Consider the following 18,934-nt stretch of genomic DNA (forward strand, 5'->3'; position numbering starts at 1 on the left):
CTACTTGATCCCAACACGTAGCACGATACAATGTTTAGTTTCTGATGTAACTTTCAGATAAGTAATGTTGTATTAAACCTGAAGAAAACGAGATGTTCCCTGTGATTGTTGATCTCTTCGATGCCTTAAACCATTTTAAAACAACTTCTCCTTGAATTGGAATAGTCAATATTTGATTGATAAACCACTCCCCCCTTAAAGGCGCTAAACATTCTCGATTCTAGGACGTTTTACACATATTTTAAGGCAAGTTTCTGATTCTGTCACAAATTATCACATTGGGTAAATCGGTTTTCAAGCAAGAAAACCCAACTTTCGAGCAGAAGTTTGATGAAAACCTTTTGACTTTGTTTCGCCATACAACGTCATAAGAAGCATAAAGGCACCAAAAACTCATTCCATTATATTTTCAAAGAGTACCATGATAGTGACTCACAACCGTGAAACGGGTCTCTTGGCAGCCAAATGACTTAGTAAAACAAAAATGTGTTCAAACCAATTTTCCCCATTCAGGGATGTACCTTTGAAACAGCAAAGGAAACTTTTGTCCATATTTATCAAAACCAGAATTTCATCGTTAATCCAAGCAATCTTGCCACTTTCAATTGAAGCAGCACCGATTTAGAAAGTGGATCGTCTCATATCGGATAGGTTTCTGTGCAACTCTTCGTCGCAGTGTGAACGGGTTACGGGTATTCGAACCGTGGCGAAAATAAAAGAGTAGGAGGGAGGACTGGAACCCAAAAAGTAAACGGAAGTAAATATAAGCGGAAGTGAGAATTGCTATTTAGTCGCCAAACCCTCTCTGCCAACTACTCCAGACTCGTACCCAGTCGCTATTTATTTATCCCCACGCGCATCAACCCCACCTAACCCCAATCTTCTCTCACCCCAAAAACACATCAATAGCGACTGGGTACGAGTCTTCAACTGCTCCGTGTGAACGACTTGTTCCTGTTCTTTTTGTTCCTACTACAACGGATAAACGGAAAGCTTTTCACGTGGACATGAAAAGCTATTCGGCATAATGTAGACATTCATAGATTTTCCTCTCTAGGCATGGGCAAAGTACACACCTGGTCAATCGTAAAGCATGCCCTCATTCAAGTTTTAATCATATTTCCATATATGGTCATGTTTATCAGTTGCTATATTGAACACCTATTGAAAGAAATTTTGTGATATTCGGCATAATCAAAGGTCGAAGTGTTACCAGTCGAGTCGAAGGCTGAGGCTAATAACACTTACCGAGACCTTGATTATTCGGGATATTACAAAAAGCTAATCTAATCAGGCATTGTTTTAAAGAAAATAACAACACACCTTTGCACGGAACATAGTTTGATATTGCTCTTGGAAATCATACATTGAGCGCGGAAACTGCAGACAAATCAGCTACCTGCTAGCAGATAGTTAACTAATCTGTAGGTTGCGCTGATTTTCAAAATTAGCTGCACGCTCTTAGCCAAAGAGAAGACATGTAATGAGTGCAATGTATAATAATTTTATTTTTATGTATATAAATTTATTTCAAAAGGAATATCTTGCAAACGTACTTGCAAGGAAAACAAAATATTCATGCACAGAGTTATTAAATTAAAGATGGTTGAGAATATAAGCATGGATGGCAAAGACAAACTTGAAAAATTTAGCAAAAAATTTCAAAAGCAAGAAAACATGACTTAGCTAGTCCTTGATTAAACCCCTCGCCATTATGGGTGTGGGCAGGGGCGTAGCCAGGATTTTTCAAAGGGGGGGCCACAGAGGCTTCTCACCAGATTGTCATGTCGACCTCCACGCCGTGCGTCGCTTCTCTCCCTCGTGTATCAGCGGGCTCAGTCGTCTTATCGCGGCATGACGGCCCATATTAACTAAAGACAAGAGCCGTTGACGAAAATACTTTACATAAAAGCAAATTTTAAAAAAGTGGGCTTTTCGCTCAATTGCTTTTAAACTTGGCTCTGTGACCTTACCAGTAATAGACGATACGTTTGACCGATCAGGTCAGGACAATTATAAGTTACTCGAAAAATCTAACATAACGGCTCACCTTGTGCTGAGTATCTATCATCACCGCGAACTCTTTGCTATCAGGAGTTAGTTTTGACTGATAATTCCAAAATGAACCAGCTCCAACAATGGCACTGGGCCAAATCTGAAAGTTTGTTGTCTCATTAGTGTATATCGGAGTGTCCCAGTATAATACCTCCATGAGGTCATCCCGACCTATATTTTCCTGCAATCCCGCAATCCCGATGGTTATCTCGCGTCCCGAGCATATTTTCAATCCCGAATCTCGCCCCCTTTTCGCTTCAAAATCGCGAGTCCCGGTCTTCAAATAAGAGAAATCCCGCATCACGAAAAAACCTATTCTGTATCAGGGCCTGATTCTAAGGGACAGGCGCACCAGGTTTGCCGCGCTGGCTCTCTTAATAGCAAGCTCGATTAACTGCATTCCGGAATAATAATACATGGAATTAACTCTTTAAATCTCTTGTTTTAGTTTTCATTAGGTGGTAAAATCCAGAAATCTGGTGGACACTTAATTGCATGCACATTGCAAACAGCATTGTGTACCGTTTTCTGTTCATTTTATCGACAATTGGCTGACAAAATTAGTTGAGATAGGTTGTTCCAAAAGGCCCTTTATAGCATTTTACTGCCTGGAACTTATAAGTGGGGGCTTTTCTCCGTTTTATTTTTTTTGTTTATAAGTAAAATGGGTCTGTAACTGGGGGAACTTATAAGTGGAGGGAGGGGGGCTTATATCCGTGGGGGGGGGGGGGCTAATTTTCTGGATATATTTTTTTGTTGTTTACAGGTAAATGGGCCTGTAACTGGGGGAAATTATAAGTGGGGGGGGAGGGGGTTAAACCGCGGGTGTATTGTTTTGTTTACAGGTACATGGGCCTGTAACTCAGCGGGGACGCTTTTCAGTGGGGAGGGGGAGCACTCATAAGAGGACATTTACTTTATTTACGACCAGAGATACTTACAATTCCACTCACTGACTCAGTAAACTGTGAATCGCTCTCGGGTCCAAACATCCACCATGCATCGGGTTTTCCTCGCTTGTACAGAAAGCACTGATCTACAAAGCAGTAATCATCAGTCCACATGGCCATCTCACCACCCAGAACAAGTGTCATCTCGTCTGGATTTAACTTCGAAATAATGCAAACAGACAGATCAAAAGATATATTTAGGGATTGTTTCGTGATATTTGCTATCCTTTAAGCTAAAATGTGTCTTTGTACTAATTGAATTCCAATGATTAATGGTCTGGTTTTGTAATTTACTATTCACCGACTATTTTTCCTTTCGTCTGTTACTACTGTCTAATAATGCATGGGATTAACTCTTCAAATCTCTTGTTTTAGTTTTCATTAGATGGTAAAATCCAGAAATCTGGTGGAGACTTAATTCTGTTTATAGAGACCATTTGTCTGAAAATTTGCAAACTTGTCCCTAGGCTCTTCTCGTTTTCAAAACTGACAAGCCCCTGGGGACGAGATCGAACTAAAAATAAAGACTTATTATAATATTATTATTATTATTATAAATGATAGTTACCCCGGCCGAAATATTAGTCCATAGTGCACTAAAATCCACAAGGCTACTTAGGTAAAAGTTGCTGCTCAGAGAGTTGATCCTGTCAAATTGAAAAACAAGATGGAAATGAATAATAATGTAGACAAACCTCTCCTATGCAAACTGATCAAATAAGGATCGGTAAAATGACAATTTTTTTTTTGTTTTCTAATTAAAGTTTTGTTAAGGGAAAACAACTTATTACTTTAGAAGTTCAACTTCACAAGTCTTACTCGATCAAAAATATTGTTAATTTGTCAAAGTTGATATCATTTATTATACAGTCAGCTTTCTTTCTTGCTTACACTTGAAATCCACCGTCTATGAGGGTTTTTACTACTGAGCCTTTCCACGCCTGGAGCACTGTTCCTTTTATTGCCTATGATAAAATCATAATAAATGAATAAGATTAATAAGTCATAAATAAATAAATAAATAAATAAATAAGATTTAATAACACCCAGTAATCTGCATGGACATTTTCACAAAACAGCTCTTCATTCAGGTGAATAAGATGCATGTTAATACATAATGCTTACAGCGGAAGTTGATATCAAAGCCTCTTGCCAGGCATATGGAATTTTTCCTTTCTGTACTAGAAACTTCATTAGTTCTTGCTCTAGGCTTCTGGTATCTGTGTAGAAAATAACCACCCAAGTTATTGCATTTACAGAGATTTGCTTTTGCCTGAAATAATGCTTGACAACATACTATGTCAAACTTAAAGGAAATCACTAGCACGTACGTGATGAAAGCTTGCATCCAGTATTCACTCAATTAACTGCCACATTTTGGACAAAGAAGTAATAAATGCAGCCCCCAAATGAGGGCTGCAACCAGCCAGTCTTTATAATAAACGACAAGACTTATTTAAATAATAATTGAAATCAAAAGATACTTATAATTCTGTAGTTTCATGCGAAAAACAAAAATGTCATAGTTAAAAAATCCTCTTGTCGCATTTGACCAACTTTCATATAAATGCCTCCTCCCAAAACTGTCCTTAGCTATTAATGAAAAACCACACTATCTTCAATTATTTCAAAATGAGAAGTTATAATTTAATTATTATGTTCATTTGTCACAAACGTCAACCTAAAATCACTTGTTGTAGGTATTTTTTTTTATCTTAGGTAATTTTATTTTTCTTTTGTTTCAACTTTATTAGCATACATTACCATATCCAAAAACAAAAGAAAAAGAAAAATTGCCTGATATAAAAAAAACTAAGTAGAAACATATACATGTAAATTAAGTTAAAAGAGTGATGATGTCTCAAAGTTTTCATTATGCCACAATCAACCTTCTGTAATTAAATTAACCTACTTTGTAGGCTGCACAAAGTGGATGTCGTGACTTCATCTAAACCCAGGTGAAAGAACTGCTCTGGAAACAATGTCATCATTTCTTCAAGGATATTTTTCATTGTGGTAAGAGTTACTCCCTTGTTGAAGCAAGTACACCATAAGACTCATTAATAAAAATAATGGTAATAATAATGATCATAATAATAATAATTGATAATAATAATTAATGAAAAAATTTATTGACAACAATGCTAACTATTAAAATCCTATTTACAATAAATTCGCTTGAAAAAAAAGAAAAAAACTATTCATTCAAAACACTATTTACAATTCCTGTGGATTTAAAAAGCACTTAATTTAGCTTAGCAAGAGTTAATTTAACTAAGAAAAATTATTCAAATTAAAAACATTTCATTTCAATAAAAAAAACTGTCAGCCTATAATAATAATAATAATAATAATAATAATAATAATAATTGGATACATGTCTAAGTAAACAAACACTACTAACATGTATTAGCTAAAGGACTCAAACTACAGCAAAACCTTCTCATAATGATAAATTATATTTTTCAAACTAATCAAGCCTTATCAAAAGAGGCTCTTAGTGTCATATCTGCTACATCATTGACTAATTGGTGTTTTGTAATAATTTAATAGAGGACACTTCAACTTGAGGACTTTTGCCAAGTCTTGAGGGGAAACCAGATCACCCAATAACACTTTAATAGACCCAAGTCAAATTTAGAAGGATTTGTATGGAGTCGTCACAGCATAACTGGGCTAATATCTCAGAGACAATTTGTTGCTAATTTTTGGCAAGTAGGCCTCTTGGATGTTGCTCTTTTCAGAATATCCTGACAAATCCCATAATTTCAAAAATTAACACCTTACTCTTACCAAATTTCATTTCTTACTATTCCTCCGCATTTACAATTAATCAGTTCCACAACCACGACACCGAAGTGTATGCTCTGTAGCGTCTTGTTCTACTTGCTATGGTACTTCATTCAGCATCTTAATCAGTTTTGTCAACTGCATGTCAATAGAAATCTCAAGGTTTGCCTTCTGTGGTTAAATTTTTTTCTATGATAGCCAAACAGATAATTATAATCAGCAATAATCTATCAGTAGTCATGGATATTTTGAATGACAACTCTGAGAGTTGATTGCAGTTAATCTTACCTGTGGGTCATTATAGAGTTCAAGAAATCCTGAAACATTGCAGAATCTCAGTCCTTTTGTTTTGTTGATCAGACCAATCATTCCAGCAACATGGGAACTGCATAATAACAAATATAACATAACAACGTGAAATAAACCAACTGACAAACAAGTAAGTGTGTTTTGTTTGCTTCCAGAGGGGGGGGAAATAGGAACAAATTAACCTTACAAGACTTGTAAAACATAGCAATAATATTACAGATGGATCACAGAAATGCTGACACTTACAGTCCATGTAAATAAAAACTTGATGTCTGAGAGCCTTTCTACCCTCCAATACTGAAATAAATGTTTCTTTGTTGAAGTAGGGCATTATTATCAACTGATTAGGTAGCTGCATGACTGTTCTATCACAGACAGAACGTGCAAGCGAATCTAGTGTTTGGTGCAAGCCTCTTGCCCCCCTCCCCTTCCTCACCCCTCCACAGCCATAAAATGCCTTAATAGACCTTTGTCAAGTGGTGGCCATTTTGTCTGAGCAGCTGTGCACAAACAAAACTTTTTAAATCTCCTTAGCCTCGTAGAGAGAACAAGACTAGCCGTGCATAAACAAAGCTTTTTAGGGTCTATGCTACCCTTCTTGATTTTTAATTGCAAACTTACGCTGATTCAACCTCTGGAATAACTCTTATTCCTCTGTCACCAGCATAAGATACTAAATCTTTGATTTGCTCCTGGGTATAAAACTGAGTTGTGCGTTCTTGTAGTTCTGGGTAACTGAAAAGAATAAGAGAAAAGGTGAAACACATAAATAACATAAATTTTGAATATTTTCAATTGTAAAATTTAACATTCCTACAATCCAAAGAACTAATTACTAACTCAAGGCACAGTCTCAGGTAGCCTTCTATGCAGGCTTATTTAGTGGAGCTCGTATTTCATCCCTCCCCATAATGATAAACGCCTACTCAACCGGGTGGTACCAGGGGGTACTTAAATACATGGCATATAAACTATTCGACATGTGGCACTGTGAAGGGAATGGTTTTCACGCAATTAAGTCTGGGATAGGGTAATTTTTTATTAGAAATCAGGGAGTTCTTGCCATTTTGGTTGCTTGCTTACATGATGTATGAGAGCTTCAACTGTACTTTGAATACTCACAGTTTGCTCTGTACACTGAATCTGCACCAGTCCAATATATGCAAGTGAAGCACATTTAACTTCACAAAGCTCATGCCGTCCAAAATGTTCTTCACAAGCTCAAAGGGAAAATACCTACACCTGTAAAAAAATACAATCAATAGCATCAAAACCTTTTAACCACCACTGAATAATTTATAAATTATTGAGCGATGAATGCATGATGCTTACCCAGTGTCTAACATAAGGCCCCTGTGCACATATTGTGGTTGATCATCAATATTGACTGTACTGTTTATCAAATTTCCATCTACAATCAGTTGAGAAAACGTTTCAATTGCATACCTGCATGCAAGAGGAGTCAAAATCAATTTAACACTTTTGTTGTAATATCTGCTTAATTGAAGTGCCCTTAGATTGGCTGGAATCCACCTTCAGGATCCTGCCTATCCTTCTCTGGATCTCAACTTCACCTCCAGACAGAACAGGGTTTAATTGAACCCGGGAGCAGAGAAGCTGAAGGGGGAGTGGGTAATACTATATGTGGGATATATAGCTGTCATATATAGGTATCAGGCATTCTCTTTTCCCCTGTCTTCTCACAAAAATACAATGCTCAATCAGGCCAGTGGAGGTTCAACTCACCATGGATCCTGGCTACAGTATATCTACTGCCAGGTTGTCTTAAGGGACCGGTCATTATTTATGCAGGGGGGTGGGGGGGAAAAATCATGGGGTGGGCCAGGCCTATTTTTTTTAGAGAAAAGGGGTGGGCCAAAAGAGAATTTGACGATGATTGGGGGTGGGTCATTGTGTGTTTTGTAAAGAATCACACTCACTACAATTCATGTGGAAGATCTAAATAAATTCTAATGCAATGCTGGACATAAAGTATGACACAACTGGATGTCACATGTAGGTATCCAACCCAAGTGTCTATGAGATCCGTAAGCAAGAGCGAAGAAAAGAAAGCAAGTTCAAGCCTTAAAAGATGTACATTGCTATTACTGGAAAACACTTGTAGAGAAGGGGGAGCTTGACACTCTGAAAGCCCCCGAGTTGGACAAATACATTGAGCATAATAAACTTAGCAATAACGGAAAGAAAATCGACAAAATCAGGCGAATCAATCTACATTTCCTTCAAGCGTCAGTGTCGGTGAGGACAGTGATGAGAGTGACAGTGATAATGACCTTGTTTTGTGTGATGAAAGAGAAAGCAAAAGTGAATCAGATGATGACAGTCATACTGTAACAATACAACAAGGCACATCAACAAGAAGTGGCCGCAGGGTAGGACACTGGTCCACAAGATATGCTGATTTCGTTCAGTGAACAGGAACTCCTTATAGAGGTATAGATTGAAGGGGGTTGGGGGTGGGTCACCTCTTATATAAAGTTATTTTGGGGGTGGGCAAAGAATTAACTAATGGGCTTAAAGGAGTGGGTCATGGTTTTTCTTTCATGCTAAAACAAAAAAAATCCCCCCCACCCCCCCACATAAATAATGACCGGTCCCTAAAATGAACTTGGAATCACTATCTTCCTTCAAATCTCAATTTTTCTTTACAAGCAAGTTTTCATATCAGAGTCTATTGCCTAGTGTCTTGCCAAATTTCAAACCAAGGAGGGATGGGTATGGGTTGGTTTGTTATGGGATAAACAACAGGAGACCTACTGCCAAGTAGTCAGGAAGAGCCCATTGAGATTACACATGTAGGTAAAATCCCAAGTCTGGTGTTGATTGGGCCAATATTGGACAAGATACAGCTATTTATAAACTTGAAAATTATAAAAGATGTATGGATTGCGGGACACACACTCTCAACGTCTATATATTTCTTAGTAAATTTTGGAGTCTTTGAATGGCTGTATATTGTTCGATATGTGCCCTTTCTGACTATGTTGGTCTCGTCTTGTTTATCAACAAAGGGATTCGTACCCAGCCCCTCTCGGTTGGAATCTGATACCTGAGGAGAACAGAATGTCGAAAATGTTTTGGGGTGGGGTGGGGAAAGGTGAGGCGAGGGGAGCTGGTATGACGATATTAGTTAAGTATATTTTAGGTCACTTACAGTGCACCATAAGGGGTTTTCGCTTCAATACTAGCCTTTCCATTGCTTACTTTTAAAATGTACCAGTAGGAAGTATCAACTTGCAAACTTTCGTTGTCACTGCGAACACTCAGAACAAGTTCACTCAAGGTTTGGTTAGCTCTGAGATGGTTATCCACGTTTCCCCCAACAATTTGCTGCAGAATTATTTCCAAGTAGCGAGTGATTCCACGCTTGAGGACGCCCGATGTTGATGAGGTTTTAAAGGTAAAAACTGGCGAAATCGGAAGAGGCGGTCCGGAGAGATAGATGGAGGTCGGTAAAGGCCAAACTGATGCATTTGAATTCACAAAGAGAGAAACGCTAAACAATGACAAAATCACAACGGAGTTTAAAACACTCATGTTTGGAAGCCCTTTTGAAACTACACAGGCAAAACTCCAAACTACCACGATAAAAAAGAGTAACGATGCAGGCTGAGGCAGGCAGCAGGCAAGCAGCAGACCGGAAATTAAACAATCGGCATGCCCAATGCTCGCTCGGCTCTATTCGGCTTCTATTCGGCACGTCCGAGGCTTCCGTATCCGTTTAGTGCTTGGATACCAAGTTAAAGCGTGGTTACAATGCAGTTAAAAGGTGACTCAACCTTTGCCAGAAGAGCGTTTTTAAAAATAGTTGTATTTTCTTCACAAATATGACACTTCAGTGGACATTCGCAGCTGGTTTTCTTTACGCTGAGATAGGCGTTCTCCTTTTATTCTGTTTGCCTTTTATTTCTCCTAAACGGTAAGATTTTGCGTTCACGATTTCCTCACACAGCTGCATCAGCTGTATTCGTTTGCACTGAAATGGCTTTGTTTTTATCTTATACCTTTCAGATGGAACCAAATTTTCAACTCCAGGATTGTATCAACGTTATTTGAATATGGAAATTTCTATTTCAACGTGGTTGTGATAGTAATGGCCCTGTTACTTGCTGGTAAATTTTGTTTATACATTCAATAATAAGATGCGAGTTTGGAATGAGCTTTGGTGTAGCTAAGCCTAGTTGAAGATCGTCAAATAGAGAATTATTAATACTTTTATACATAGATTCTTATTGCCGAGAACCCCTTGTTCGTATTTTAATTTTTCAAGTCTTTCTCAAGTTTTTTGATTTTACAATAGGTCGCTGATCTCCATGATAAGCTTAATGAGCTAACTTTTTTTGTTTTTCCGCTTTTCAATTAAACTGTTTATAACCTCTTGATGAATGCAAGATATCCATATTGAGTACGCATCGATCTAAGCTAGTGGAAACTTAATAAAAAGGGAAAATTATCGAGAATACAGGGTGGTGTTATGAATTTTTTATAGACCTTTGCTTCCGGGAAAGTAAGAAAGTCTCTTTCACTTTTTACTTTGGAAGTTAAGGGCGAGACATCGTGTTCTATATTTGGCAAGCATGTACTTTGTTAAGAATGTTTGAGGTGATAACATTGACCAACATTGTCTTTTGAGGTGATGCAACATAACAGATGGGAGCTTTTCTCGAGGCCATTGACTTTTAGCCATCTCTCAGTTATATTATTTATAAAGGAGCTGCTTTAATTTAGGGATGTCACCATTAGAAAAAAGGATAGGAGATTGGGGGAAGGCAAACGCATTAGGAAGAAAAAAGTCTCCACATGCACCATGATCAAAAAGGCTGTTCGAGGAGGAAAAATAGACTTCCACCTCAGGGATTGAGAGGAAACTTTTATAGACCCCCCAAACATCCCACCCAGCCCCTCTACTTTCCTAATGGTTCATCCCTTATATCGCCTCATGTAACAGAATCCAGAATCTGAGAAAAATTTGCCTGTGGAATCTGGAATCCTGGGTTTTGGAGTCTGGAGTACAGCTCAAAGAATCCGGACTCCCACTAGCGCCTTGAACATAGGATAAGAGCGCTATTGAAATAAAGTTATTAGTTATCATTAATTGGAATTGAGAGTCCAAGTTCTACTGACAAAGACTGGAATCGAGTACATGGAATCCGGAATCCGTGACGTGGAATCCAGAATCCCAGACTATCTTGGATTACCTTACATCGGGTGACTTATAGGTCGGCTTGTTGAACTGCTTCTACTTTATCCCAACACGTTGCTTGATACAATGTTTGGTTTCTGATGTAACCTTCAGGGCCCAGTTGTTCGAAGGCCGATTAGCGCTTAACCCGGGGTTAAATTTAACCCGGGTTTCTCTTTCTTGTGTTCAAAAGCATTTTCTCGGATAATTTTCTCTGTTGTATTTAGAGCTTTCAATCATCAACTTGTAGACAAAAAGAATTAAAACTGAAATGCTTTTTGAGCTTTCAAATTTGAATTCAAATCTCGCACTAACCCTGGGTTATCTTAACCCGGCTTTGAACAACTCGGCCCAGATAAGTAATGTTGTATTAAACCTGAGGAAAACGAGATGTTTACTGTGATAACTGATCTCTTTGATGTCTTAAACCATTTTAAAACAACTTCTCCTTGGACTCCTTGCACCTCAGAGGCGTTAAACATTATCGATTCTAGGACGTTTTTTACATATTTTAAGGCAAGTTTCTGATTCTGTCATCATCCCACTAGGTAAATCGGTTTTCAAGCAAGAAAGATAATTTGAAAGATTAGACCTATTTCAATTACAATTTGACTTCATATTTCGACGGATTTGATTTTAGGGGGTCTTAGTTTTCGTAATCTCGAAAACTAAGACGGGTCGTAGGTCTTAGTTTTCGAGGGTCTTAGTTTTCCTAACACCTGACAAGTTTATGCTAATGTGGAGTTAGAGCAAAGGAATGAAATCAAACGAGCAAAGTTAAATTAACTTGAAAGGACGTCATTTAAACGGGTGCAAATTAAATTTCAAGCATGCACGAGATGTCCAGGGTTGACTTTGTGCTGCAGCGTTAAGTCGAAACGCTGAAAATTACTCGTTCAGCCAAGCAGGGCCCTGGTTTCCATATGATCTGAGAATCGGTACAATCGCTGACAAAAATCCAGGGAACTGAATGATAGTAGCTGATCTATTGTTACGATAGCGAAATCAGTCGGTAGGTGGTAGGCAAAAATATCGTCATCCGAAGAATACAAAAATTGAAGAAAATAAACTAAACCTTCGTATTAAAAGAAATTAGTTGTAATACATCATGCAGTTAATTAATCATTTACTGTGCTCGGAAGGATTCTAAATGATTTATAGCACAAACTTGAAAGTCTCTTGATCATTGATAAAACAAATAACGACAGATTTTCGTGGTTATTTCCTCGATAGGGCATTGGTCTTTATCTGTCATGGATATGGAGAGCATTGCTCACGATACCAGAGGCTTGGAAATGCTTAAGCTGAACAAGGCTACCTCGCCTTCAGTCAAGATCACGGTACGTCCCACCCCGGCCTTGTTAAATCTCTTCCGTGGTACAGTAACTGCATGTAATCATACTTTCTCGGGAAGAGTCGGGGTAGGGGGCTAGGGGTGGTAATCTAAAACTAAAAATACGTGTATTGCAGAACCTTGTGAGCTCGGGGAGATGGCCCGTAAAATGTTAGGGATGGGAGAGAGGGATAAAGATGGAGTAGAAAATTGGACCATTATTTTTGGAATTCAATTTACGATGTTATGGGCACCTGGCGAATACAAAGAAAGACAGGAAATAGTGTGATATAACCCTTCAAGAGCTACTTTTTGACAATAAATCTTTCTATTAGTTGGTCATGGTCAGAGTGAAGGAGAAAGAGTCCAAATATCAGATTTTTCCATTTACGTCAGAGATGTTTTTAAACACATTGACCAAGTCACAGCAGACAACACAGGCATACCAATATTTATGTTTGGCCACTCAATGGTATGTACTGTTATAAAAACGTTATTGGAACTCTGCCCCTTTTTTTCGTTTTTTTTTGTTTGTTCGTTTGTTTGTTTTTTGTTTTAAATTTATTTAGGTTCTCGGGCCCCCTAACCGAGTCGATCACGGGAATACAAGTATATGTTAATTACGATAAAGACCCCAAGCCCATCATGCTTTGCGGTTGTTTCCTAATGTCGCGCTCTTGCCGGTTTTTGATAACATAGATAGCCTGAGAATTTCAGGTTTTCTTATTTTTAACTCTTTTCAAGTCTGGCTTCAATGCAGTTAAATCACATATTACGAAAACACTGATACAGTTGAACCTCCATATGCGAACACCTCTCGTAAAAAACAACTACCTCTCGTAAAATATCACCATCCTTAAGCGACCGCGTTAGAGAGATTTCCCATTGTTTTTAACCTCCTAAAAAGCGACCCCTTAACGATTTGTCTGGACTCTTATGTTCGCTGTATGCTACTAGGAGTATACGAAGAACTTAAGTAACAAAATGTAACTGACAAAGAAATCGGTGCAGTAAATTATCTGCTTTAAAGTAGATGTGCCAAGAAATCTACTCCAAAGAAGTGTCGTAAGCGACTACCCTCTGTAAGTGACCACAAAGTCTTAGCCTTTACAGTGGTCGCCTACGGGAGGTTTGACTTCCCTTAAAAATTTCATGTTATGATATTATTAATATTATGCATTATTCTTTTTAGGGTGGTACAATAGCTGTTCTCAGTGTTATGGAAAGACCTTATTTCTTTGCGAATGCTATTTTTAGCGCACCAAGCATAAAAGTGGATGCCAATCCTTGCACGGTAATTTATTGCTAAGCTTGCTACAAATAATAAACGAAAACACAATGCAAAGACTGTTTCTCTTTTCTTAGGGTGCCGTCAATGCAAAAACAGGATACAGCAAACCCAAAACAGAAAAACACTACCAGAAAACAGAAGTACAAATCCCAAAACAGAAATAAACATCCCAAAGCGGAAACACGTACAAAAAAATACAAAACTGAACCACAAAACTGAAAGAGAATTTAAAAATACAAACCATGATCAAAAACCCCAAAACAGAAACAAGGAAATAATGTGAAACAACAGTTTCTCATGATTCATCGTCTTTTAATTATCTTAATCATATATATAACAAAATTGTCAAATCTGATTGGCTATCAACTGCCCTGATTTCAGCCTTAATTGGACAGTTTAATAGGACAGTACGCGTCATGCCTAAGTAATTGGACAGTACGCGCCATCACGCGCGCGCTTAAATGGCTTTTTTTTTTCACTGCTAGGGAACAAAAGTTCGAATTTCTTGTGTTTTGATTTAAAAAATAACCTATTATATCACAAATTTTGTTAAAGTTATGATTAATTGGTAACAGAACTTCGTGTCGTCCAATTCGGTCTGTAATCATACTCGTGATTAAACAAATCGGACTCCCGCTACGCGGTCGTCCGATTTTGTTAATCACTCGTATGATTACAGACCGAATTGGACTCCACTCAGTCCTGTTACCATTACTAACCCGCGATCAGGTGGGGTTTTTTTATAGGGAGGGCATGATCACAAGCTATAATAGCCCATTTCCGAGTTCCAAAAACTCTCGCTTTACAAACGAGGCTAAAGGTACAGTAAAACGGGGAACAAATTGCTGTAGAACGAGTCCGAAAGCGATGCTGGGCGTTTTATTGCCCATAAATCAAACCTGTCTTGTAACAAATAAGATTCAGTGTTGCAAGTTGCGGAAATACTGACTCCTGATTGGATAAAATTACGCAAGAGTCACGCCATACACAAGAGTTACGTCACTTGCTGCAAAACAAATTTGCCTTGGGTCGGTAATTAAAACGCGCAACATTGACAGATTTTGATGCAAAAAGAAGAACTTCTCTCTAGTTCCTGCAACAACTTTTTCGCAACTTGTTTAAACCTGATTTGCTGCAAGGGAGGCTTCATTCGTGGGTAGTAAAATGCGCAACATCACTTTTCAACTAGTTTCCCAACAATTTTGCATATTAGGTTTCACGTTTTTGTTGTCCGTTTTACCATAGCTTTAATGCAGAGTGAGATAAAACAGTTTTTAGGTGTGAAATAATTGCAGGGGCAGAAGTTTTTTATAGTCAATTCACATGTTGTTTAATCATAAATATCTGATTAATCACTAGTCGAAACGAACTTTTTACGAAGTCCTAGTGGCTGGGGGAAGAGAATATGATGATTATTTTAATAGGAGATTATTTTATCACGAGTCAAGTTTTTAACCTTGTCTTCTAGGGGAGGTGCGAAAATAATACAGTAGTGATTGTTCCATAAATAAAAACGCAAAAAAACAAAACAAAACGAACTTGGCCAATATTCAGCTATCTGGACCTCACGCTTGGTTAAAAGAGACCTTTAGATTCGAGGACGAGAACTACTAGGAGTACGACTTTCGCTCTTCTCAAAAAGAAAAATAGACACCCGGAAAGCTTCATTGTACTTTTGATTCACCAGAAAAGTTAGTACTGTTACTTATTGAAGGAGTTTAAGCCCTCTCCTGACCGAAAATAATAAAACTTAGCTTCTAACATTTGATAACTTGTTTTCGTAACAACGTCATTCTCGGCAAAACTCGTAGTAGAATGACGACGGCTATCACGTTTTCCCGCCAAAATGACGCTGGTTCATGCGCGCGCACTGCTTAGCATTAAGAAACTCTCATACTCGTAGTGGTCCTGGTCTTAAAAACTGAAGGTCTCAAATAACGTATATAACGCATGTATCTTACAGGTTTGTGTGGGAAGAATAGTATCATGGATAATGCCGTCGTACCAGATCAGGCCACCGATCGATCCATCACTCTTAAGCCAGGATCCTACACAGGTGATGCAAAACTAGAGGGAAACTCAGCCGAGTTTACTTTCGCATAGAGTTCTGGGATTGTTACTAAGGACAGAGAAAAAGATTGGCCAATAGTTGACCAGCGTGAACCCAGTAACGATCCCAGAAAACAATCGCGGGTCAAATTTCTTCTCCAATAAAATTCCCTTCTCGTTTCTAAAAAGGCGAATAACACAACTGAAAACTACTCTCTTTTCCTGAGTCAAAGGAGGGAAACTTTAGTGTGCATTTTATCCGCATTTCCGAAGACAATGCCGAACATGTTCCGGTGATTTCTGGAGGTTGCTGAATGAGGCGGTGTCCAGTCCCTCAAACCGATCGCGAAACTTGACATTTCGTACCACTGACTGGAATATTTTGGGTAGAGATTGAGTAAAAGTTTTTCAGTTTAATGGTTAATGACAAGTCGTTCGGAATTGTGAGTCAGGAATTGATGTTTTCTATCCTTCATGATTGTGCAATGAAATAGTAACGCTGGTGGACGGCGGGTTCGTCAAGGGTCATTCTGTCCTGTCCAATTAATTAGCCTTACAATTATACCCCAGGTAGGGGGGGGGGTGGTTGGCCTCTCAACAACGTTTTATACATATAGGGAGGTTCCGCCAATCGGCCTAACGCCTTACACATTTATCGTTAAAGGAGCTCGTCGTGCTTTTTTAGGGGTGGAGCCTCATTCAATTCTTCGCACGATCCATTTAGTAACCATAACTCTTACAGAAAGCCGAATTTCCTTGAGAACCAGGTGTCCCTCGCGCCTTCTTGCTTTCGCGGTCGACTTGTGGCAAGTCTAGGACTTGCATAACACAATGCGTCTTGTTTATTACTATTGTTTTAGGTTGAAAAGTATGCCAATGATAGCCTAAACTGGCATGAGGGAATGAAAGTGAGATGGGTCGGAGCTATATATTAGACGCAATGAATGAAATCCAGGGGAACTTGTCAAGGCTTACAACACCTTATCTACTTGTCCATGGTGATGGAGATCAATTAGTGAAGATTGACGGTTCACGTTACTTACATGAGAATTCCCCAAGTAACGACAAGACATTTAAGGTACACGAATGAGCTGCTTTACTAACAGCACTGAGCGAACTAATAGCCTCTCTATGGGTATTTCCGACGAATAGTTAGGGCGCTTGACGGTATATCATGATGGCAGGAAGATGCGGTCTTAAAACGGCGTTTGTTCATGTGGTGATATTGTCCTGCCCGGGGAAGGAGTTTCGGCCGCTTTGTTCCAAGCGTAATTATTGTGAACTTATCCCAACAACAGTCGTGATTTGTCTAAACCCTTTTAACCCCAAGAGTGACCAATGTCTATTTTCTCCTAACAATGTCACCACATTTTCAAGGGAAAAGGTTATGAGAATTTATAAAATAATCACCAAAGAGGAAATTCTCGTCTCCAAACTGGATGTCTAAAGAATAACATAGAGTTTTCCCTCTTCGGCCAATTTTCCTTCCCGTTGTCATTTTAAATCTACCTATTATTATTTCACTATTAACACAACTGCTTGTAAAACTTGCTTTGCAGGTGTACAAAAATGGACACCATGAACTTTTGAATGAGGTGGAAGAAACTGCGAGCGTGGTTTACAAGGACGTTCTAGACTGGATTCAGCAAAAGCTACCTTGAATTGTTTTAGGGCCACGTGCATAACTGTTTACACCGACTCGTGTAGACTGAGGCCTTAAACCACTCCGGAGAGCGGTTTCAAAAAGATATTAGGTTGATTTAGTAAGAGAACGGGAACGCCAGTTGACGACGACGCGCGCAAATCAAACAACTGGCTTGACCAATGGCAGAGCAGCAAACTGAGCACCGGAAGTCGCGTTCAATCCTTTCCACGCGCTTTCCAGTCGTCAACTAATGTTCCCTTTCTGTTGCTAAATCAGCCTAATGTTTCGGTGAGAGGATTCACTGGTTTCACGCGTGGACGGAATACCAGACGGAAGGCCGATTCATGTGAAAAATATATATAAATGCGCTTTTAAAAATATCCGGATTTGTGTGGACGGGGCTTTTCACGATAGTGTCAATCTACAAATATAACCAGAATCATTTCGTTTTTTTCAATTCTTTCATGTTTAATTCGGTAAATTCAGAAGCCTTAATTTGCATGAGAAAGCCAAATTCTGAAGGATTCTGAAAAAGGCCGTTTACACGATGACGTCATTTTACTATACCAGATTCCTTCAGGGTTTTGCTTTCTTGTGCAAGTTAGGGCTTTTGTTTTTTAAACCTCAGTGGGATTACCAAATTTAAATATGAAAGAAAAAATGAAATGAATTCCTTTAGTAGCAAAAACAAGTCATCACATAAATAGCCAATTAGGCCCCGTAGCCCCAGTCTATTCTGAAGTGCTGCATTATTCGGGCTGGGAGGGTGACCCTTGATATAGGTTCAATAAACAAAACAATAACTCTGCACATGCATCACACGTTTTTGTAAATTCATTCGCCGTCACTACGTTATATAGAGTACGTAAGCACCCGAAGACAAATTTCTTTTTCTCTATTTACACTTTGATGTCAGTGCTCCCTAAAAATTCATTTCCACGGAAAAATCAGCTACATTTGACCAACTTAGCCAATTAAGATAACCCCCACAAATTTTAAAAGTACGCCTAATAGCTTTCTAAATGACGTTTTCGCTACCGTCGTCTCCCTAATGTCGGGCGTATTAAATCTCGAGCAACTGACGTTCAGTCACAGTCAATCTCTGTATTTTAACGCCTTACGGAAGTAGTTATGTGTCACGTTAGGTTGTCTGCTTTGGACTAGAAAACGTACCGGGACGATCGAGAAACGGACCCCACGTGGTTTTGCCTTTCGGTCCTCGCGTGAAGACCCCGGCCGGGCTAAAATTGACCAGAGACCTCAGAGACGAAAATACCGGTCACCTGGAGCGAGAGGCGACAAAGAGAAG

The 18,934-nt window shown here is 38.7% G+C and overlaps 1 protein-coding gene and 1 pseudogene across 1 annotated transcript in view; one reads left to right on the forward strand and one right to left on the reverse strand.

The window, feature by feature from the left end:
- The window catches only part of LOC140922561 (uncharacterized), a 48,488-nt gene extending 38,826 nt beyond the window's left edge, over window positions 1-9,662 (reverse strand). The window contains exons 1-11 of the mRNA XM_073372537.1: window positions 9,280-9,662; window positions 7,437-7,550; window positions 7,227-7,346; window positions 6,726-6,839; window positions 6,084-6,180; window positions 4,918-5,035; window positions 4,131-4,225; window positions 3,897-3,970; window positions 3,574-3,652; window positions 2,997-3,164; window positions 2,051-2,155 (exon numbers count right to left, since the gene is read on the reverse strand). Coding sequence (XP_073228638.1) covers window positions 2,051-2,155; window positions 2,997-3,164; window positions 3,574-3,652; window positions 3,897-3,970; window positions 4,131-4,225; window positions 4,918-5,035; window positions 6,084-6,180; window positions 6,726-6,839; window positions 7,227-7,346; window positions 7,437-7,550; window positions 9,280-9,662 — 1,467 coding nt within the window. The remainder of the gene's footprint in view (window positions 1-2,050; window positions 2,156-2,996; window positions 3,165-3,573; window positions 3,653-3,896; window positions 3,971-4,130; window positions 4,226-4,917; window positions 5,036-6,083; window positions 6,181-6,725; window positions 6,840-7,226; window positions 7,347-7,436; window positions 7,551-9,279) is intronic.
- A 2,898-nt stretch (window positions 9,663-12,560) lies between these two features.
- On the forward strand, window positions 12,561-17,662 carry LOC140922562 (monoglyceride lipase-like; annotated as a pseudogene).
- Window positions 17,663-18,934: the final 1,272 nt, after the last annotated feature.

The sequence above is a fragment of the Porites lutea genome, chromosome 13 (assembly GCF_958299795.1).
Source record: "Porites lutea chromosome 13, jaPorLute2.1, whole genome shotgun sequence".
Lineage (NCBI taxonomy): Eukaryota > Metazoa > Cnidaria > Anthozoa > Scleractinia > Poritidae > Porites > Porites lutea.